We start from the raw sequence: 22,408 nt of genomic DNA on the forward strand, positions 1-22,408 counted from the left end.
CGGCGACGAGGGGACACCAGGAGCTGCGGCGCCGGTGAGTCCGCGGCGGGCGGCGGACGGGGGGCGGCGAGGGGCCCGGGGCGGCGTGGGAGCGCTGCCGGCGACGGGCCGGGCTCGCCGGGGGGCTGCCGACGCGGCGGGCGGCGCGGGGCCCGAGGGTGCTGGCGCCTCCCGCGGGGACCCCCGCTCCCCACCCACCGCGTCCCTCCGCAGGTCCCTGCCGCCTTTGGTCCCGCTGGAGCCTGTGGGCCGCGGCCCGTCAGCCGGCGTGGGGTCCTCGCCCTTAGACACCACGGCCCGGGACAGGGGCTTCGGGGTGGGGGTCGGTTCCGTCCAGAGCAGCCCCGCGGGGCCCGGGGAGCTGGAGGATGCTGCGCATTTGGAATTAGTGGAGCGGCCTCTGACGTTTTTCCAGAACCAACCAGAACCCTCGGGGTCCCTCTAGGGATGCGAACGACACAGGTGGGGATTGGAGTAACGCGCAGCCTCAGGATGGGGAGCCCCCCCAGCCCCCCGCCAGAGCCGCAGTCAGCCTTAGTGCGCACTTGGAAAACCCGGGGCCCTCGGGGCTTCCAGCCGCCCGCCCACGCCAGCAGCTCGCAGTTGGGTTCCTGGGGAGGAGGAAAGAAAGGAAACAAATTCCCCCCCAGAAGACAGACCTTGAGTGTAATTAGTGTTTGGGCTTCTCATTGAGAAATCGGTGGTTCTATTCTTCCCCGAAAGCGCTGATGGAGGAAGAGGAGGCGCCTGGGGTGTGGGCAGCTGGGATTCAGGGAGAGCAACGGAGGGAGGGGTGGGGAGGGGGCGGGGCGGGCGGGGGAGGATCCCACCATGGTTTGAGGCCCCCGACCCACCCGGATGACCCCGGGGTAGACGGACTGTGTCTCCGGATGTCGCGGACCCTCGCCCTGTTGCTGAGCTCTCCGAAGCCCTGGCCCTGATGGCTGGTCTCTGTCCCCCAACCCCCATTGCAGGCATGTCATTTTCTGTGAAGGTGATGGATCAGCCCACGCCCTGGCCTCCCGGCCTGGCCCCGATGGCCTGCTGCTGCTCCCGTGCCACGCTGCAGAAGTGGCTGCCCATCCTGGCCTGGCTACCCGACTACTCCGCGCAGTGGCTGCAGATGGACTTGGTCGCTGGGCTCTCGGTCGCGCTCACGGTCATTCCCCAGGCCCTGGCCTATGCGGAGGTGGCTGGACTCCCGCCTCAGGTGAGGGGCTTGTCCCTGCAGCCCCCGCTTCCTGCTACACCACCTGACCCTGCTCTGGGCCTCAGCACCTGTCCAGAAGCAGAGTAGGAATGCACAATATGGCCTCTGGAGAAGGGGGTGCCCAGGGCTGAGCCCCATGAGACTGAGATCCCTTGGTTTACAATCTGGAACATGTGACCGACTGCTTTTGGGCAGGCACAGTCCTATAACTGCTCTGTCACACTGCCACACAGGCACTGAGCTAGTTCTGGGTCACCCGATGAGCTCGGCCCCTTGTACGTACAGGTGTCGGTGCTCTTGCAGGTGGGGAGAGAGAAGGTCCCCTGATCGCTGCAGGTCAGGATCCGTGGGTGTCGCTGCATCCACAGGGGCACCACAGGTCCCCGTGCCCAGACAGCTGCCCAGGGACCCCGTGACCCTGCCTCTTGGATGTTCATGACTGTCTCTCCCCAACAGTACGGCCTGTACTCTGCCTTCATGGGGTGCTTTGTGTATTTATTCCTGGGCACCTCCCGGGATGTGACTCTGGGTCCCACGGCCATCATGTCCCTCCTGGTCTCCTCCTACACCTTCCATGAGCCTGCCTACGCTGTGCTGCTGGCCTTCCTGTCCGGCTGCATCCAGTTAGCCATGTGGCTCCTGGGCCTGGGTAAGACGCTGGGGCCTTCCTGTCGTGGGAGAAGGGAGGCCTGCAGTTCTGCTGTCCTGGGGAACCAAGTCACCTGCCTCGTGGGGACACCCTGCCCTCAACATTCCTTCTCTGCATTTCAAGGGCTATCCCTGTGGGGAAGGTGGGGAGGCAGAGGCGGATTAAGGGTGGTTGAGCCCCCGGGCGCAGAAGAAAATATTGGGCCCCTTAAAAAAGAGACAGGGGAAATAAAAATACATGTTAACCATATTTTATGCAATGTAGTAATGAAACCAAACTTGGTGTCATTAGAAAAAAGTGTAAAGTTGGGGTTTTGTGGGGCCCTTCAGAAGTCGGGGCCCAGGGCTCACGCCCAGTGTGCCCGCTGTTAAATCTGCCTCTGTGTGGGGGCGCCCCTAGCCCCAACACTAGCCTGTTCTGTTTAGGAGCCAGGGTGCTTGGAGAGGGGCCCAGGTCCTCAGACCCTCGCCTCCCCTTCCTGCTCTCCAAACCACCGACACGGTGCCCCAGTCCCACCCACACCCCTGTCCCAGCCCATGTCCATCCAAGTCCTCCGAGACCAGCTCAGTACTCCCTCTTGGGCCACCAGGGCTGCTGCTGGACTTCATCTCCTGCCCAGTCATCAAAGGTTTCACCTCTGCTGCCGCCATCACCATTGGCTTCGGGCAAATCAAGGTAAGCGTGCTGCCTGGCACCGGGCACCTGCGGGCAGCAGGGCCAGAGCCCACCCCCGTGTGTGGGGGCTGACCTGCAGACTCCCGTTCCGGAGCTCAGAGCACAAGGGCTCACATGGTCTCCGTTAACAAAATGTACCCTCGGGGAGATGTTGAGTGATGGTCAGATTCTAGAGCAGGAAACTGGGGGCAGGAATGACAGCCCCTTGTCTCACGGGCGCCCTCGTGCCTGTGTGCTGGTCTGGCTCACAGAGGGACTGCTCCTTCTTGAGTTGCTCCCCACGCTAAGTTAGCCTGGTGATTTCATTTCTATGTGGTTTTTTTTTCAAATGTGCTTAATGTTTTTTATTTTTTATTTTTTATTTTTTCGTTTTTTTTTTAAATTTTTTCTTTTTTGTTTTTGTGCTCGATGTTTTTAAATGCCGCGCTTCTTTATGTTTCTGTTTAACGTCTGTCAACTGCACTGGCATCACATCCTCCGCTCCCAGCAGCTTCTGGGCTCCTGGCGGGCAGGAGCGTTTGGCTGAGCTTGGTATAGGGAAGGCCAGTGCTCAGGTGGGTGTGCAGAATGAACTGAGTCCAACAGTTCACGTGACGCCAAGGGCCTCTCATGGCAGACTCGGGGCCACGCGTTGCCTGGGACCTGGTGTCCCCATCGCAGCCTCTGCAAGGCATGGGGCCCATGCAAGGCTCTGCTGCAGGCTGGCCCGTGAGCGTCTTCCCCAGGGAGGAGGCGTGTGGGAATAAAGCGGCCCTCTTCCTGTGTGCCAGGCCCTGGGGTCAACATGCCCCCGCCTTCAGTTCTCGCCGCCCCGTGGGAGGTGTGTTTGGCATAAGCCCCAGTGGGGAGGAGGAAGTAGCTGAGCGGTGTGGGCCCTCCCGTCTGCAGGTGTGTACACACAGAAGCGTGCCGGGACGGCCTGTTCTTCGTTCTGGAAGCAATGCCCTCTGTTTTTGGTGTTGGGGATGCCCTTTTATATGACCGTAACGGGCGTAGAGGGTGGCTGCTTTATGCATAGGTGCTGGGAGACCCCAGGTCCCAGGAGTCCAGGTCGTGACACCCATCTCAGAGAGCCCGTGGGCTGCGGTGTGGGTGGGGGCCCCCCAGCCCTGCCCAGGACAGAGCCCCAGCCTGTGTTCACCCCCCTGCGCCCTGCCGGTGCCCTTCCCCATCAGGGCTGTGTGCGGGCAGGTGTGGGGTCCGCGCCGCCCGGGACCGTGGGCCTGGACTTCCCCTCGGACGCTCCCCACACTCCCCGCCTGGTCTCAAGCGGGATAAAGGACTAAAGCCCAGAATGCAGCCCCTCAGCCCTTCCGAGGGCCCCCTTCGCGGTGGGAGGCCCGGACTTGGCTTCCCCGCGGAGGTTTTGCCCCGCGCGGGCGCGTGCACCTTGTGATTTTTTAACTCCAGGCTGGGGGCGGGCCTCCGGGTGCTGGACACAACGTGGGGCCAATGGTGGCGGGGTCTGCGCAGTGGGGGGCGGGCCGCTCAGTGACGGACGCGGTTGCGAGCCAATGACAACGAGGCCTGCGCTGCAGGGTTGGGCCGGCTGGACTTGAACCCCCGGACTCCCTGCTTTGAGATCGTCCAGACTGAGTGTCCCAGGGATGAAAACGATTTGCCAGCGTGTGTCATTGACCCCGAACGCTGTGAAATGCCCTCTCCCCTAGGGTAACTCTGATCTGTCTGCGGGGACTGGGAATGGGCAGGTGGGCCCGGCAGGGCCCCCGCGGGGAGCGGCCTCCGGCCTCCCATGCAGAAGGCTGACTAATCGGAGCCTGTGTGTTCGAACAGAACCTGCTGGGACTGCAGGACGTCCCCAGACAGTTTTTCCTGCAAGTGTACCACACCTTCCGCAGCATCGGAGAGACCAGGTACCCTGCGGGCTGGCCCTGTCCCCTCTAGAAGCTCCTCCTCCCAGACCCCGCTCCTGGCCCCTTCCGCTCCCCTGGGTGGCAGTTCTCCCTCCTCTGGGGCCTTGCTGCTCAAGCAGGGGTCCCTAGGGCAGTGCTGTCGGCATCACCAGGGAGCTGGCCGGCCCATACCTGCTGCACCGGTCAGGTGCACGTGGAAGGGGAGAAACCGGCTCGAGAAGGTCACGCAGTCTCTCCCAGAGACTGTGCTTCAGCAAGGAAGCGAGAACGCAGCGCAGGGGGAGGTAGTGCCAGCAGGTGCCAGTGCCCAAGGGGCGGGCGGCAGGCAGGGCAGGGATGAGGACCAGGCTCCTGCTCTGGGCGTCTCTCTCCCACGGTGGGCTCGCTCCCAGAGGCGGGCAGGTTACAGGGACAAAGAGGAGATGCTCCCCGATGAGGCCAGCTGGAAGCCAGGACACCTCTGGCTGGGTGAGTGAAAGGAGAAGTGATCTGAGGGGAGCTGTGGGAGGTGCCGCCCGGGCAGAGCAGTGCCGAGGCCTGGAGAGAGCGGGGAGACCCCGGGACTGCCCTCTGCTCCCTTTGTGATCTGCTGCCAAGGCCTCCCTGGGGTCCCCCTCTCTAATCCCAGACATGTAGCCGGTGGGGGGCAGATAGGGAGGCTGACTGGATGGAGACCACCATAGGCCATCAGAAGAACCTTCTGGAACAGAGGAGGCGTGTATAGCCCAGGGAACCACGTGACTGGAAACGTGAGCACATATGGAGGCCCCTGCTCCTGGTCCTGTACCCACCTGTGTACCTGCGGAGTTTTGAGATAGAACAGGGGTGCAGATTTCTTAGGGAAAAGCAGAAAGAGCCGTGGGGAGAGAAAGCTTTCCAGGCTGGGTGGTGACCAGCGTCTGCCTGCAGGGTGGGCGATGCCGTGCTGGGGCTGGTCTGCATGCTGCTGCTGCTCGTGCTGAAGCTGATGCGGGACCACGTGCCTCCTGTCCATTCCGAGATGCCCGCCGGCGTGCGACTCAGCCGCGGGCTGGTTTGGACGGCCACGACAGGTGAGGGGCCTTGCGGCCGAGGACCCGCGCCCGCAGCTGTGCTGCAGGACCGGGGCCAGCTCCTGGGGACGTGGGAGGCGCAGGTGCTGGGCGGAGGCCACTCCTAGAGCCTCCGGCCACTGGTCTGGGCGGGACTTGGGCCCTGGGACATTCAGAATTTGCTGGGTGGTTCTGATACACAGCAGGACTAGAGCACCGCTTCGTGTGGGGTTCTTGGTTTTGCCCCCAGGGGCACGCGGCGGTGCCTGGAGACGTTTTCGGTTGACTCTACTGGACAAGGTTGTTCCTGGTGTCTAGTGGGTAGGGGCCAGAGGTGCCGCTAAACATCCTGCCCAGCACGTCAGCCGTGCTCACGTTGAGGAACCTACTGTGTGGGCCGACCTCTGAGGGGCGGGGGGGGGGGGGGCAGTTCTAATTGGTTCTGTTTCAACTCTGCACCCGCTGGAGACGAGCATCTTGCTTTGGGCATGAGGTCAGCAGGTTCTGTGAAGAAAGGCTGCAGGAGAGGCTGTGAGAGGAGGGTTAGCGTGGCCATGGCTGGGTGGGGGCCACCTCTGGGGAGACGGGGACTTCTCCTCAGATCCCCGTGGCTGAGCTGCCCATTGGTGACCCCGAGAGGAAGGCAGGGACAGGACAGCGAGGAAGCGCAGGCAGCCCCAGGGCCTCCTCGGAGCCGAGGGGAGTGCAGATCACGCCACGCTCAGCCCCACTCTTCTGTGGCCACGCTACCAGCCGCTGTGGGAGGGGGGTCGCTACAGTCAGCCCTCCAGTCGCTTCTAGCCGCTCAGGAGGTCCCCAGTCCCCGGAGCCGCTCCCCAGACCCTGCTGTGCGGACCGGAAGCTGTGAGCAGGCGCCGAGGACTGCGCAGGGCAGAGGAGCACAGGCTGAGCGCGAAACCGTGTGCCCTCCGGCCCCGGCTGTGCCATTCGCCCGGCGTCTGGCCTGGCATCGGGCGCCTCCTGGAGTCTCTGAGCTTTAGTCCGTCGTCAGCCAACCGCAAAAACGGGCAGGCGCTGTCCTTACAGCCGCGGCGTGTGCCCTGCATGAGCACCTGCCCGTCCTCGGGAGCTCGTTGCAGGTGCAGATCCCCAGGCCCCGCGTGGGCCTCTGGCTCACAGCCTGCGTGCCAGCCGGCTCGCCGGGTCAGGTCTGAGGGGCGCTGCCGGGGCCTGCGGGCTTCTCGGGGACCGTGGCCCCTTCCTTTCCAGCACCTGCAGCGTCACTTCGGAAACTGAGGACCAGCCTTTGACTCCATTACTCTCTGTGTATTGCTTGTGTTTTCCAGCTCGTTGATTTCCACACTGATCTTCTATGATTTCTCTCTGCTTATTTTGGGTTTACCTTATCTTTATTTTTCAAATTCTATTTATTTATTTATTTATTTATTTATTTATTTATTTATTTATTGAGAGAGGGGGAGGGAGGGAGAAAGAGGGAGAGAAACATCAGAGTGTTGTTGCCTCTTGCATGTCCCCAACTGGGGACCTGCCCTGTAACCCAGGCCTGTGCCCTGACTGGGGATTGAACCAGCAACACTTGGTTCAGAGGCTAGTGCTCAATCGACTGAGCCACAGCAGCCAGGGCTGTTTTTCAAATTCTTAAGGTGGAAGCTGAGGACTTTGATTTGAGGCTGTTCTTGTCTAGTCATAGTGCTATAAATTTCCCTCAAGGCGCTGCTTTAGCTTCTCCCCACAATTCTGATAAGTGGTGTTTTCATTTAATTCTAAGTACTTTCTGATTTCCATTTTGACGTCTCCTTTGACTCAGGGGTTATTTAGAAGTGGAGTATGTGACCTCTCCTTTGAATCAGGCTATTTAGAAGCTATTTAGTTCCAAAGATTTGGGGAATTTTCCAGTCTGTTCCATCAGTTTCCAATTTAATCTCAATTGTGGTCAGAGAACATACCTTGTATGTACATACACGTATTGAATTATAATTTTCTCTTGAAATGACTCTCTTGGTCCCCGGTAACATTCTTTGGTCTGAGATCTATTTTGTCTGATACTAATACAGCTACTCCACCTTTCTTTGATTAGCAGTAGTGTACATTTTCTCACCCTTTTACTTTTAACATATTTAACTTATTCTATTTTTATGTTTAAAGTATGTTTTTGTGAGAAGTAATATAGATAGGTTATTTCTTTTTTTGTTTCTTCTAAAACATCGACGGGTGGTCTCCCAAACAAGCCCATGACCTAGGCATGTGCGCCAACCAGGAATCGAACCCCTAGCCCTCCAGCTGTGGGACAGAGCTTCGACCAGCTGAGCCAAACTGGCCAGGGCAGGTTTTGTTTTTAATCCCCTCTGAAAACCTCTGCCATTTAATCGTGGAGGATGCCCTTTACGTTTCGCGTGATTACTGATGCGGTCGGCATGGGATCTGCCCTAGTGCCGTTGGTGTGTCGGGCTCCTCCGTTCCGTTCCTTCGCTTTCCGCGGTGTTCTGGATTGAATATTTTTTATGATTCCTTCTTATTTCCTTTATTGGCTTATTGATGGTTACAGTTGTGTGTATGTGTTTCTGTTTGTTAGTAACTGCTTTAGGGTGTATAGCATCTCTCTGCTGACACATGCCTTCTGCTTCATGTGGGTACAGAGCCTCTGGTACGTTGCCATGTACTTTTCACCGACGTGTGTGAAGAACTCCACAGTAATCATTGTCTCACTTTAAACGTGCCCTTCTAGATGGGTAATCGCCCCCTCGCCACCTCCCTGTACTTTATTTCCCTTTTAATTTTGAAAAAAATCCATTGATTTTAGAGAGAGGGAGGAAGAAAGAGAGACACAGTCAAGTTGTTGTTCCACTTTTCTTTTTTTTAGTATATTTTATTGATTATGCTATTACAGTTGTCCCAATTTCTTTCACCTTTGCTCCCCTCTGCCCAGTACTCCCCTCCCCCAGCAATCCCACCCCCTTAGTTTATATCCATGGGTTGTTCATATAAGTTTTTTGGCTTCACCCTTTCCTGTATTATTATTAACTTCCCCCTGTCTATTTTGTACCAACCGATTATGCTTCTTAGTCCCTGCACCATTTCCCCATTTCTCCCCCTCCCAGCTGATAACCCTCCAATGATCCCCACACCTACGATTCTGTTCCTATTCTGGTTTGCTTAGTTGGATCTTGTTTTTATTTTTTAGATTCAGTTGTTGATAGTTGTGAGTTTGTTGTCATTTTAGTGTTCATAGTTTTTAATCTTCTTTTTCTTAAGTAAGTCCCTTTGACATTTCATATAATAATAGCTTGGTGATGATGAACTCCTTTAGCTTCACCTTATCTGGGAAGCACTTCATCTGCCTTTCCATTCCTAATGATAGCTTTGCTGGAGAGAGTAGTCTTGGCTCTAGGTCCTTGCTTTTCATCACATTGAATACTGCTTGCCAGTCGCTTCCTGCCTGCAAAGTGTCCTCTGAGAAATCAGCTGATAGTCCAATAGGCACCCCCTTGTAGGTAACTCTCTGCTTTTCTCTTGCTGCTTTTAAGATCCTCTCTTTATCACTGGTTTTAGGTGATTTAATTAAGATGTGTCTTGTAGTTTGCCCCCTTCCCCACGTTTCTTCTTCTTAGAATGCCTTGAGCTTCTTGGGATGTGAGTTTGCAGTTTTCATCACATTTGGAAAACGGCTCAGCCGTTACTTCTTCCAGCTCTTGCACTGCTCCTGCACCCGCTCCACGGGCTTCTGTGCGCATCTGCCGCGCGAGGGCTAGGCTGCTTACAGCTGTCCCCCAGCTGCCGGTGCTCTGTCTGTCTGTCTCCCCAGTGTTGATCTGCTCTCTGTGTTTCTTTTGGGGTAGTCTCTGCCGCCACGCTCTCCTTCCCGGGTCTTCACCTGCGGTGTCCAATCTGCTTTTTGGGTTTTTTTAGAGAGGGAGCAAGGGAGGGAGAAAGAGAAGGAGAGACACATCACTGTGTGGGTGCCTCTCGAGCGCCCCCCACTCAGGACCTGACGTGCAACCCAGGCCTGTGCCCTGGCTGGGAATCGAACTGGTGACCCTTTGGTCCACAGGCGGCGCTCAGTCCACTGAGCCACCCAGCCCGGGCCCATCCGGTATATTTCTCATGTCAGACATTCTGGTTTTCATTTCCGGAAGCTCAGTGTGGGGGCTACATACCGCCCGCCCCCGACACACACCGTTCCCCATGTATTTTGTCCAGTTTCTAGCCTGCTGTTACTGCATCCCGCTTCAACACAGAAATGTCCTGGGACCTCTAACCTCAAAGTGGCTTCGGCCATGCTGTTGGCTGTGTAGCCACTGTGACCTGCAGGTGACATGCGTCCGGCCCTGAGTGTGGCTGCTTCTCTGTCCCACCTTAGTGCACTGCCCACAGTGTCACGAGTTTGTTATGCCCCAGGGTCACTGAATCCCCACTGTTTCCCAGGTGGGAGCGTCAGGGGTCGTGCCTGGGGTGGGGTCTTCGGCCTCCTTACCCAGGCGTCAGGCCTCACCCGCAGGTCTCTCCCTCTGTCCCAGCTCGAAATGCCCTGGTGGTCTCCTTCGCCGCTCTGGTCGCCTACTCCTTCGAAGTGACTGGACACCAGCCTTTCCTTCTAACTGGGAAGATAGTCGAGGGGCTCCCTGCCATGCAGAGCCCCCCCTTCTCGTTGTCCACTGCCAACGGGACAGTCTCCTTCACTGAGATGGTCCAGGTGGGTAGCGACAGGGAGCCAGGCCCACCTGGCAGAGGCTGCGGGGCCCCGGGCCTGGTTCCGTCCCCCAACTCATGTGCTCAGTGGCAGGGCGCTCGGAGCTCAGCTGGGTGTCCGTGGGCGCGGGGGGGGGGGGTGGCAGGGAAGACTTCCAGCCTGGGCACAGCCGCGGGAGCCCACACTTACTTCCCTGCCTTGGGCCCGGGGGCGTCCCTGCCATCATGCGCGGTGACGGCACAGGAATTCGCTGCGTCCTGCTCCTTGCACAGTCAGGAGAGGCTTCCTGGGGCGCGGGCTCGCTCGCCAGACGCGGGAGAGCTTTCCAGGTAGGCCCGGCGGGCGGCTGGCTTCAAAGCAAAGCTGATTTCTAACTGATGGACAAGATGAGTAAAAGCTCTAAGGTGCAGATTCCAAGATACCTCCCCCCACACAAGAAAGATAATCAGAAAAGCAAGAAAGGAAGCTGGGACGTGTCACAAACTGACACGCAGTGCGGTCCTGGGCAGCTGCTGGCTTGGCACGGACAGCCCGTTAGAATGGACGATAGTCAGGAGCCCTTTCCTCTCCCTCCCAGGACATGGGGGCCGGGCTGGCCGTGGTGCCCCTCATGGGCCTCCTGGAGAGCATCGCGGTGGCCCAGTCCTTTGGTAAGGTGCCCCCGCCCCTCCCTGGCACCCCTCTTCGAGCCCCACCTGCATCCTTGCCTGCCTTTGTCTTCTGAGACCTGCAGGCACATGCCCGTACACACGTGCGTGCATGTGCATTTCGTGTGTGTCATGTATCTGTGTACAAAGCTCAGTGCGTCGGCAGGTGTTGGTGTCCTGTGTGTTTATTCATAAACGTTTTCTCGCTGGTGTCTCCTATCCAGTGACAATGTTTTTATTGTCCCTTCTTCTCAGCTTCTCAAAATAATTACCGCATCAACGTCAACCAGGAGCTGCTCTCCATCGGTGAGACCCCAGCATCGCCGTCCCGAGGCCAGGGCACGTCTCTGTGTCCTGGTTGCATTGGGCCGATGACAGTGACAGTGGCGATGAGCAGGGGCAGAGGTGGCCCTGAGCTGGCCTTCTCAGTATCAGCGGGGACCCATCCTCAGGTCTCCCGGGGTCCAGTTGAACTCCCTGCAGCATGGAGCTGTCACCTAGTGCCCATTCTGAGCACCCGCTCTGGGCCAGACCCTGAGGCCTGTGGCCTGTTTTATGCCAACAAATGCCCAGGACGTTTCTCCTCGGGGTCAGGGTGCTGAGAATGCCTGAGTGCCTTGCCCCCCCCGCCCGGTGACCTCCCTCCAGGCCAGGCAGGTGCTGAGTCCCGGACCTGGGCCCGGCCGTGTGCACTGGCCTCCCGCGCCCGCCCCCTATCCTGGAGGCGGGCTCCTGTCTCCATCGCGCGTGGGAAGAAGGCATGTGCCACTCACGGGCAAGGCTAGAGAGTGGGGCCCCGTGGGGAACTGGGTCTCTGTCGTTCCCTGTGAGAGCCTCAGGAATGGGGCGTCCCTCAGGGTCCCCCTGCCGTCTGCCTGCCTGTTTCTCTGGCTTCCTCTGCTTTCCGCCGCCTCCTCTTTTTCCCTCCGTTTTATGCTCCTTCCCTCCCAGACACACCTTTTCCCGTCCCCCCCGCAGGCCTGACCAACGTGCTGGGCTCCCTTTTCTCGTCCTTCCCGGTCACCGGCAGCTTTGGACGGTGAGTGCCCCTGTCCTGTCTGTGCCTCTGGGGAGGTCCCGGCCCCAGCCAGAGGCCCCATCCGCTCCCAGATCCAGCTGCCCTGGCTGGGCCCTGGCCCCCGTCCCAGCCCCGCCTCCTTCTCCCCGTTACAAGCTGGCCTGTCCGGGCAGCCAGCGACCCTTGGTCAGCTGCTCCGGCAGGACCAGGCGGGGGCTTGCCCTGCATCCTTCGGGATCTCATCAGGTCGTCTTTCTGCCTGTGTGCTGAAGGTTAACCCTTAAACGCTCGGGTGCGTCGGGTGTCCTGGGGGCTGCGCTGGTCCCTAAGGTGGGACGGGGCAGGGGGGCTGCGGCCCTGCCTGGAGAAGGGGTGTGGGTGCGGCAGACTCCACGGCAGCACTGACGGCATTGCCCTGGGACAGGCAGGAGGGCAGCACAGAAAGGTGACCTGTGCGGAAGGACAAAGGGGGCGTGTTCAGCAGCATGGCCTGGGGCAGAGTCCCTGAAACCCTAACCAGAGCCTGAGTCCTGGGCCTCCCGACCGCCCCAGACCGCCCCAGACCGCCCCAGACCACCCCAGACCGCCCCAGACCGCCCCAGACCGCCCCAGACCACCCCAGACCGCCCCAGACCACCCCAGACCGCCCCAGACCGCCCCAGACCACCCCAGACCGCCCCAGACCGCCCCAGACCTCCCCAGATGGCCGCGCCCAGGGGACACACGACACTTCCCCTCCCCAGCCTCAGGGTTCTGCCTGTAAAGTGGGCTTCCTCACGGGCCCGTCCGAGTGCCGTGGCGGAGCGATGAGCGCAGGACGGCGCGGGCATCATGTGGGTCCTGTGGTCAGGCCCACGCAGTGAAGCCCCGCCCCGTTTCCAGCTCAGCTTTCCCCGCGCTCTTGTCTTGTTGGCCTGACTGGATGGCAAGGCCGTCAGTGAGGAGCGTTTCTGTCCTCACCCCGTGTCTGCACAGCTCCTCCTGTGCGGAGGGCACCGAAGAACGCTGAGGACGTTTAATAAGGAGGGGGACTTAGGAGAAGGCTTCCCCTGGAGACGCGCAGACAGATGGGCATCGTTTCCAGAGGAGACAGAGTTGGCCCAAGGTCAAGGTTGGGTTGTTAAGAGGCCGGACGAGGCAGGGTCCTGTGCTGTGGTTGGAGTCATGCGGTCCTGGCGGCGCAGGGGGCTGCCTCCTGGGCAGAGAGCTGTCCCTGGCGTTGGGTGTGACGGCCGCTCTACAGTCCAGGCGGCAGCTGAGGGACCGTCCCGGCCACCACCAGAGCATGGCGTTTCTCCTCTCGTGTTTCTGTTCACACAGATGTACATATATTTGTGTGTGTGCCTGCATATGTGACGGGTTAAGTGGCACTGCCCCATGTTGACGCAGCTCCGGCAGCATCTTGCCGTAGACAGGCCCCTCCACGTCCTCTCCGATGGCAGCGGGAGCCCCTTCTAGGGAGTGGCATTTTGCCAGATCTGCCTAGACAGAGGCCACCAACTGGCACCTTCGCCAGCCTTGGTCTCCTCACGCTCTGCGGGGTCCCACGGGTCGGCTTCTCCTGGGGCCTCTCCTTGGCCGGCAGACAGTGCCGTCTCGCTGTCCCCACGTGGTCGGCCCTCTGTGTCCATCGCTCTGTGTGTCCTTTCTGGTGTCTCTGTGTCCTGATCCCCTCCTTAGAGGGACCCCAGTGAGTGGGTGAGGGCCTTGTTTTAATGTCGCCCCCCTGTTAGAGACCCCCCCCGCCCGGTCCTGTGCTGCCTCCGCGTCCGAGTTTGCAGGGAACGTGGCTCAGCCCACAGCAGGAGGCTGACTCTACGGGTCCCATAGGGTTTTTGCGTTTATGACCAGGCCTCTCTCCGGTGTGCCCACAGGTTGTTCCAGGTCTAGGAAGTTCCCTTTTGGTGAGGGGATCCCAAAGCTCTATTTTGCTCCTAAGTCTTGGGGGGCCAGCTGCCTCTGTGTGAACTGACAGCTCCCCTGCTCTGATTGCCACTGACAGGGCTCTGTGTTGTCTTCCAGGACGGCTGTGAACTCCCAGTCGGGGGCATGCACCCCAGCAGGGGGCCTGGTGACAGGTGAGTGCCCCCGGCACCAAGCCCCCTCGTGCCAGGGGAGAGACATGGGAGAAAGGAGGGGGCATCACGGTGCTGTCGGCCTGGCACCCAGTGATATCCCCCAGGTGGGGCTCCTCGCTGGCCCGGGGGTGGCCCGGCGGCCCGGTCAGCGGTGTCCCACCCGCAGGCGTGCTGGTGCTGCTGTCGCTGGACTACCTGACCTCACTCTTCCGCTACATCCCCAAGGCCGCCCTGGCGGCCGTCATCATCATGGCGGTGGTCCCTCTGTTCGACGCCAAGATCGTCGCAACGCTCTGGCGCGTGAAGAGTGCGTGGTCCCCGACTGTCCCCACCCTCCCCTGCGAACCTCGGTGGCTGGGCTGGAGCTAGAGGACCACGTAGTTCTGGGAGGGGGCACCGGGGGGCCATGGGTCTGGCTGCCTCCACCTTAAACCAGCTCAGTGCTGGGCCTGCGACAGGCTGGGTGTCCCTGCCCCGCTGCTCAGGGACGGGTGAGCTCCAGGGGTGACCAGAGGGTCCTGTGTGACAGCAGGGCCAGCAGTTCCTTCATCGTAACAAGGCTTTGTTTCCCGTCAGCCCCAGGAGCCCTCGGGCAGGGCACGTGGTTGGAGGGCCGGGGCCGCTTGTGTGTCACCGTGTCCCGTCCTCCAGCAGCCCTGGCCCCTGGGGCGGGTGGGGCCGGTCCGCATGCCCTGTGCGAGGCCGAACCGGGGCTGACCCCCCCCTCCGCCCCCTCGGCCCCAGGACAGCACCCCACACACGGCGCAGACACCTCCCAGTCCTGCCTAAGGACGCTCACGTGGTCTGGGATGGGGCGTCACGTGGCCTCCTGGACCCTCGCTTCCCAGGCCTGGCCGTACCCCCACGTCCCTTCTCCCTCAGTCCCTGTTGGCCTCCTCCCAGAGGGCAGGCCGTGTGGGCCCCGCCGGGCAGGCCTCAGCCACCACGCAGCCCAGGCAGGGGCCGCTTTTCTGCCCCTGACGTGTCCCTGAGTTGGTGTGGCCATCAGCAGCGCCAGTCCTTGCGTCCCAAGCCCCCAGATGGAGGTGCCTGGGGGCCGCTCGGTGTCCGTGACCCCTTCCCCAGGGCGTGCAAAGCCACGAGCCGAGGGCTGGCCGGGCATGGGAGCCGAGCTCAGCGCAGCGAGGCCCCTCAGCATGCCCCTCGCCCCCAGGGCTGGACCTGCTGCCCCTGGGCCTGACTTTCCTGCTGTGCTTCTGGGAGGTGCAGTACGGCATCCTGGCCGGCGCCCTCGTGTCCATGTTGATCCTTCTGCACTCCGCGGCCAGACCCGAGATGCAGGTGCGCCGGGGAACCCGCCGGCCTTGGGCCCGGGGGCAGAGCGAGGCTTGGGCAGGGCCCCTTGGCTCTGTATCTTGACCTTCCCGTCTGGCTGTGGCCTGAGGCCCTGCCGAGTGACCGTCAGCTAGTGGGCAGGAGTAACGCGCAGGGCTGTCCCGCTGCACAGGGGGCCGCAGGTGGGCTGAGGGCTCTGGCCGGCTCTGCACCCCGTTCCTCCTGCCCCATCGCCCCTCCCCGAGCCTGGCACTGCTGGCCCGTCCGTCTGCCTCCAGGACTCACTGGCTTCCCCGGCCACTGTCCCCAGGTGTCGGAGGGGCAGGTGCTGATCGTGCAGCCAGTCAGTGGCCTGCACTTCCCCGCCATGGAGGTGCTCCGGAAGATGGTGGTGAGCCGGGCTCTGGAAGGTATGTGTGCCAGGCAGGGTCGCTGTGGTCTCCCCCTGGCTCCCCGATGTCCCTGCTCCCCAGGACCCCAAGGCCCTGCTCTTGCTGTCAGGGAGGGGCTTGCCCACCCAAGTCCAGGAGGTCTGGGGCGTCTCAGCGGTGTCCCCGTGACCAGGGCTGCCATTCTCACTCCAGGGGACTCCTGCTGTCTGCACGCAGCAAGGAGCGGGGTGATATTTCCCCAACGTTTGTCCCTGAGGATCTGCTCCTTCTTCTGGGAGCTGGTGCTTTGGGAGAAAAGGGGCTGCTTCTCCCTCTGAGGGAACTGCTGCCACTGTCCCGGGTCCCTGAGGCCTCGCCTCTGGCCAGGGCGCCTCCGCCCGCTGTGACCCGCGCACGCCTGTCTCCGCAGTGGTGCCCCCACGCTGCACCATCCTGGAGTGCAGCCGCGTCTGCAGCATCGACTACACCGTGGTGCTGGGGCTGCGGGAGCTGCTGGAGGACTTCCACAGGCGGGGCAGCGTCCTCGTCTTCGTCGGCCTGCAGGTGGGCGTCCCGAGACGGCCGGCCCTGGCCACTCCCATGCGCGCCGCAAGGCCGGTGCTGTCCCTGTCCTTGTGTCCGCGTGAGGGCACCAAGGCCCAGAGAGGCTGAGCGCCTGCCTGCGTAGCACAGCAAGGACCGCGGCCCCGTGTCCCCGTCCGACACGGGCATCTGGCTGCAGAGTTCGTCTCGTGCCTGCTCCGTTCTGTGCTGCGTCTGCAGGGCTCTCGTCCTTCTGGCCTCTGCACAGGACCTCCTTACAGTGCCCCTCTTCACACCCTTCCCTGGACGCCTGGTCTTCCGGGTCCCTGCGTGGGGAGATCACAGGGCCTGTGGGTGGCCTGGCTGCCGGCCCCTGGGCCACAGCCAGGGCATCCCCACCGGAGCTCACACTTGTCCGTCCCGCAGGGGTCCGTCCTCCATGTCCTGCTGTCTGCTGACATGAAGGGCCTCTGGAACTTCCCCACCCTGGAAGCTGCAGGTGGGTGCAGGCAGGGCCACTCAGAAGACAGCCTGGTGTGTGGGGTCAGGACAGCGGACAGGACTCGGGGACAGGCGGGCCGGACGCTGGACGCGAGGCCTGGGTGTCAGGGGCCCTCTGGCGCTGGGGTTTATTTCTAGGGTGTGTACAGTCCCCAGTAGAGGTTTAGTTTACACACAAATGCGCAGGTCGTACACGGCAGCTTCGGTTCTGACAGGTGGATCCGGCGAGCTGCCAAGCAGGCGGAGAAAATTCCCTCCTTCCAGAAAGTCCCCTCATCCTGTCCAGTGACCCCCGTGGGGGGCCACTGTCCTGTTTCTCCCACCACAGGTGGCTCTGCCTCTCCTGCCGTGCCCTGTCCATGGGGTCACGGGAGGTTCTGTGTCTGGCTCCTCCAGCGCAGCGTGGTGGCTGAGCCTCACCCACGCTGTTGCTGGAAGGAAGCAGCCCAGACACCCACCTGTCCACGGAGGCGGGTGGCCTAGGGGCCCTGCCCCCCACCAGCAGGGTCGCTCCGGCAGGGAAAGGAGCGCGGTGATGACCTGCGTGTGGGTGTGGCCCCGGGACCCTGTGATGTGATCTTGAATCCCGCTCTGTGAGCTGACCCGGGCTCACTTCCACTAAAAACAGCGTTCTTTGCAGAGAAGTACCTGAGTCAGGAAGCAGAGGCCCAGCACTACAGCATCGGCGACGAGTCTGTCCCGGAACACAGGGTGGCCCTGCTGAAGGCCTGACTGGGCCGCCGAGGGGCCGCCGGTGGCGGCCAGGTCTCGCACGGGGCTCTTGTCCCTGTGAGGCCGGGAGCCGCACCGGCGGAGGGTCTGGGAGAGCCGGAGCGGGTGTCCCCACGAGGGAGGAGGAGCGCGGGCGTGGGGACCGCACGCGGGCCTCCCTGGCTTCCTTTGGGGCAATGGAAGCATTACCTCCCTCCTCTCCTGGGGCCTGAGCCCTTTTGGGAGAGCGGTTTGGAGAGAGCCTTCTAGAAGGACGGACCGTGGGAGGAAGGGAGGAGCAGGTACGTCAGCTCGTCCCAGGAGCGGAGCCCCGTGGCCCACGCCTCCCGGGATTGCGGGGTGGTGGGGGCAGCACCTCCGAGGTTCTGGTCTGGACGGCGGTGTCTATGCTGTTCCGGGGAGAAAACCAAGGTGTGCCAGTGACGTAGTGTGCGCTCAAGGTAATTGTGTGTTTTTTAAATTAAAAAAGTAACCGCTTTGGTGTTTTTGTAAAAATCATAAACGCTTATTGTAAAAACTGCAGGGGACCACACCCTGGTCGCCATGGGAACTGGCTCCAGGTGCCCTGCCCCCGCCGTGGTGTGTGTGCAGTTGTTCAGTGTCGGGGTGCCGGCCCCCGCCCGTGGCGCTCTGTCGGCCGCACTCCCACGCCATCCTTGCTGCGAATTATTTATTGTGATAATAAACAGAGAAGACGTGGTTTCGTGTCATGATTTTCTCCGTGGGCCCCTGCGTGTGGACTGTTGCCTGGTCCGCGCGTGATGCGGGCACGTTTTAAATTGAACCCAGCTTTTCCCGGGGAACCTGCAGGAGTCGTGCCGGAGAGAGCTGTGCCCCCAGCTTCTTCCAGGAGAGGAGACCCCGCAGCCGCCCCGGCCCTTCATGTGGCTCACACCTGCTTGCGCAGTTTTGTCCCCGTTGTCACCACCCCTCAGTGAACTTAGCGTGGGGTGCACAGCAGGCAGCTCCCCCTCGGGGTCTCACTCCACTGAAAAGCCTGTGTCTGGGGAAGTTGGCCCTGTGGGGACCTGACAATTGGACTGGGTTGGGGAGAGGATGTGGAGGGAGGACCGAAGGGCTTGGGCAGCAGGGACTGTGGGGTGTCCTCCCTGTGCCCCAGTAATCCGCTCCCTGGAAGATGAACTGGGGCCAGGACGGGGTGGGGACACAGGGTGAGGCTCTGGCCCTGCAGCCTGAAGCCGCCCTACACCAGGAGGCGGCAGCCTTGGGTTCTGGCCGCGCCCCACGGGCCGTGCCCTACCCGTGAGGCGGCGGCAGTGGCGGCTGGGGCTCTGCCAGCCGATGCTGGGGTGTGAGTGGCCCCCTTATGCCCACAGCGGGCCCGGGACCTCCTTCTCACTTTAAAAGAAAGTTGGTTTGGTTTCGGCTGGGGTGGCTCAGTGTGTTCCAGCCTGTGAACCAAAGGGTCCCAGTCCGGCCAGGTCCCTGGTTGGGGGTGCGAGATAGACAACCACACAGTGATGTTTCTGTCCCTCTCTCTCTCCCTCCCTCCCCTCTCTCTAAAAATAAATAAAATCTTTAAAATAGAGAAAGAAAGAGGAGGGAGGGAGGGAAAAGAAGAGAGAAAAGAAAATTGATCTGGAGCCAGGCTCACCTGGACATGAACAGCTAACCCTTACTGATGGAGGCGTGGTTATTTTTATAAAATCTGTGTAGATCTGTCTATCCTTTGTAAAGTCAGCTGCTGACTATAAATTCAGAGCCTGTCCCCCCACCTTATAAAATAATGTTCATGCTCTGGAAAGGCCTCACCCGATGAATTTGCGTGGTGCTTGATGGCCGACCTTTGCGAGGGCTCCTGGCGGCGCCCGTGGAGCCGGGGCCTGCGTGGGTCAGGTGTCCTCCGAGTGCCGTGAGCACATCTTTATTTGGGACTAGGTCTTTGCAGATGTGATTAGGGTTCAGATGAGGCCCTGCCAGATCCGGCGGGTCCTAAGCCCCACTGCGGGTGTCCTTACAGAAGAGAAGCAGACAGACAGGGAGAACGCGTCCTGGGAGCCACAGGGGTGTTCAGTGACGTCCCTCCCCGATCCACCTGGCCTGCCTCCCTAGATAAAACAGAGCCATAGTTTCCAGGAGGGCTGTTCTGTCCGCCAGGCCTCCAGCCCCAGGTGGGTGCACCCGCCCCGCCTCCACACTCTCCCCTGGGAACGTCCAGCTCGGAGACAGGCTTCACCCCGCGGGGCCAACAGCAGGATCCGCAGTCCAGAACAGCCACGCCCGGGAATTGGGCCCTTGCAGCTGAACCAGCCCTGACTGGGCTGCACTCAGAGCCCACAGTGAGTGGCTGAAGTGTCACGCCCCACTCACGTCCCCCGTCGTCCTTCCGTGCGGAAAACCGGAGCTGTGACTCGGGTCTGGAGGAAGCTGGTAGGTAGATGCCACCGAAGCCAAGACTGCAGGCCCCTGTTGTTCTGCTGGGTTTTTGTTGATGCAGCTCAGAATAAATGGGGCGTCCGGGCTGCCGGTCTGGTCACACAAGGCCTGCTTTGAGTCGCTGGGTGCCCGGGGCCAGCTGGGACCATGGGCTGTGCCCCTGGCACCAGTGGCCCTTGTGCTCGGCCTCCTGCCACACTTCCCTCCTGGCGAGGTGCCTCTGGGCTGGCCCTGCACTGTGGCAGGGCCCGTCCTCTGACAGGCGAGCCCAGGCTTTTCCAGATGTGCAGACGAGCAGCCAGGTCGGCCAACAAGGTGCGTGCACCTGGCGAACCCACTCTACAAACACTGATGTTGCAAAGACAAGATCGAGGTTATTTCAGATGACCCCACGTCCACTGGAGCGTGGTGGCCCCGCGGGTGGACGGTCGGTGTGGCTACATCGAGAGCCGCCTCTGCCGAGGTCGGGCCGCTGACCCAGGACTCGTGGCCGGCAGCCCTTCCCCAGGAGGAGTGCGCCAGGCCTGCAGCGTCCGCAGCACCGTCTTCTCGGGGACGAAGCCAGAGGTGACGCCACCCGAAGCCTTCATCAGGTCCTCTGACTACCTCGTCCCTCCTTCCTTCGTCCAGCACCCCATCCTCCTCCTCCACCTGGGCAGCTCTGTCTGCTCCTGGCTCCACCCCACAGTCACCCCCGCCTGCCACTGGCCTCATGTTTTGTTACTTTCTAATTACATCAGGTCATTTATGTTATTTCTGTCACACTTTTTAAAAAGTTATTTTAAACCCTCCAGTGATCTTCTGGTGTATACATTCACCATGTTGCTGTCGGCCAGGGCAGGAGGGCGCTCCTCTGCGGGCACCCAGGACGTGTTCGTTTTGTCTTTATTTGGGGTACCCATGAGTGTTGACTTGGTTCTTCGGGGTGCTGACTGTTTTTATGGCTTTGCTGTCCTGCTGCCGGGGCCACTTCCCACCAGATTCTTGGCACCTAGAGTCACACAAGCTCTACTTGGGAACACTTGGTGGCTTGGAGCTGCCCTTGTCAATGCAGGGTGCCCACGCTGGCCACGCCACGCACCGGCATCTCAGAAAGCGGCGTGCCACGCCCCTCCTCGAAGCGGCTTCCCCTTGGGTGCTGAAGGCTAGTGTCTCTGGGTCTGCTCTGCAGTTCACGCCTGGAAGTGCCTGTCACAGGCCAGCCGTGGCTACCGATGGCCGAAGGAAGCCGCGTTGGAGCCCATGACTGGACCGTTCAGCCGCGGCTTCATTTATCCTGAAGCCCAAACTCAGGTGGGAGCGCAGACACGTGGAAGGCAGGACAGCGACCTCCTCCTCTTTCATGCCAGAGTTTTTAAACCTCTTCACTGTTTTCCTGGCTCCTCTAAGGCGTGGACAAGGATGTACAGAAGGTGGCAGAGGGATGATCCTGGGGACATTAAAATGGCCTTAAGATCCAAAAGGCAACTCCCTGGGTGGGCCTGGTCTCTCTCTGGAAGAAGTCAAAGTGAGGAGGACCACCTGGTAATGTCTAACCACTGCGGGGTACACGTGAAAGTGATGTCTTATTGACTGTCAATTGTTATTTTTTAAAAGATCGTGAAGAAAGAATTCTAATTCCTAAAGGCTGCGTCGGGCAGGTAACCACTTTCTCAGGCCAGGTGACTTGTCCAGGCCTGGCATCCAGACCGCGCCAGGCTGCGGCACTCTGACCGTGGGTCCCTTGCCCGCCCTGCTGGCGCCTCAGCGACTCCCTGTCACTTTGGGGAAGGCCTGGAGCTCCGACGCACACATGGGCGTTACTGAGCGGGGGCTCGCTGCCCAACACTCACAGGAAGCAACAATGTGGCCCTGGCTTTGGGGAAAAGAACGAGCTTTTATTGGAGCCTTGGGCTGGGGCAAGGAGACGGGAGGCGGAGCTCGTGTCTGTCCCCCCATACAGGGTTTGAGTGGGATTTTAAGGGGTTTTGGCAGACCCTTTGCTCTGAAAGGGTCCAGCCCTACAAGTGGGGGGCCCGTGAGAGGGGAACCCCAAGAAGGACCGAGCTTGCTGTTTGCTGCCCAGAGGAAGGACAGGGTGCGCAAGTAGCAGAGGGTCGGAGAGGCGGGTGGGGCAGGAGCCGGCCTTTGTTGTTAATGATGATAATCATCCTAAGGGGTGTCCGTAGCAGCGGCGGCAGGACCAGGCTCCCCACAGGGGCCCAGGCTGGGCTGGTTGGCAGGGGCAAGGACACTGTACATCAGACACGGCGGCATTATTATTATTAATTATCCGGCTGCTGCAGGCTGTGGGGCTGTGAGCGCGCAGATGGAGAAACAGGCAGGGGCAGGTGCGGCCCCGGCCCCGGCGGCCTCTTGGTCACCGGTGACCCGCGGAGCCCTGAGTGTGGGCAAGCCCCCGCGGCCGTCGCCGGGTTACTTACTCCGCACCAGGTCCTGATGCCGGGGCTGCTGACCCGCACCTTGCGCCGCGTGGCCTGAAGCTCGGCTCAGTGACCGGCCTGGCGTCCGCGGGGCCATGCCCCGGCTGGCCGCTGGCTCGGCAAGGTCGTGGACGCCGTCCAAGGTGCTGGGCACGGGGCTGGGGGACCCGCGCGCACGCCCCACCCCGGCCACCAAGGGCTCCGGGACGCCCCGGGGAGGGCGGGGCCGGCCTGCGTCTGTGCTGCCGGCGCCCGCGCGCACGAGCACGGCTTCACTGGGGGCGCCATCCGGCG

At 61.1% G+C, this 22,408-nt stretch overlaps 1 protein-coding gene across 1 annotated transcript; it reads left to right on the plus strand.

Annotated features, from left to right (window-relative positions):
- Positions 1 to 388: 388 nt before the first annotated feature.
- SLC26A11 (solute carrier family 26 member 11) lies at positions 389 to 17,993 on the plus strand. Its single transcript, XM_090292577.1, has 17 exons — positions 389 to 462; positions 975 to 1,210; positions 1,667 to 1,859; positions 2,449 to 2,534; positions 4,329 to 4,408; positions 5,318 to 5,460; positions 9,936 to 10,111; positions 10,686 to 10,758; positions 11,011 to 11,061; positions 11,734 to 11,794; positions 13,796 to 13,851; positions 14,018 to 14,158; positions 15,026 to 15,153; positions 15,458 to 15,557; positions 15,949 to 16,082; positions 16,488 to 16,560; positions 17,203 to 17,993. Exons 2-17 carry the CDS (start codon positions 977 to 979, stop codon positions 17,292 to 17,294), a joined length of 1,821 nt encoding a protein of 606 aa, XP_090148703.1. The 5' UTR covers positions 389 to 462; positions 975 to 976; the 3' UTR covers positions 17,295 to 17,993.
- Positions 17,994 to 22,408: the final 4,415 nt, after the last annotated feature.

The sequence above is a fragment of the Furipterus horrens genome, unplaced genomic scaffold (genome assembly GCF_987537825.1).
Source record: "Furipterus horrens unplaced genomic scaffold, mFurHor1.1.pri manual_scaffold_11, whole genome shotgun sequence".
Taxonomy (NCBI): Eukaryota; Metazoa; Chordata; class Mammalia; order Chiroptera; family Furipteridae; genus Furipterus; species Furipterus horrens.

What these genes read in the sequence shown, in the direction of transcription:
- SLC26A11 (XM_090292577.1), top strand. Translation starts at nt 977, where the DNA reads ATGTCATTTTCTGTGAAGGTGATGGATCAGCCCACGCCCTGGCCTCCC. An exon ending in TTGGCTTCGGGCAAATCAAG is followed by an intron (nt 2,535 to 4,328) that starts GTAAGCGTGCTG and finishes GTGTTCGAACAG; the next exon opens with AACCTGCTGGGACTGCAGGA. An exon ending in GGTGAGCCGGGCTCTGGAAG is followed by an intron (nt 15,558 to 15,948) that starts GTATGTGTGCCA and finishes CTGTCTCCGCAG; the next exon opens with TGGTGCCCCCACGCTGCACC.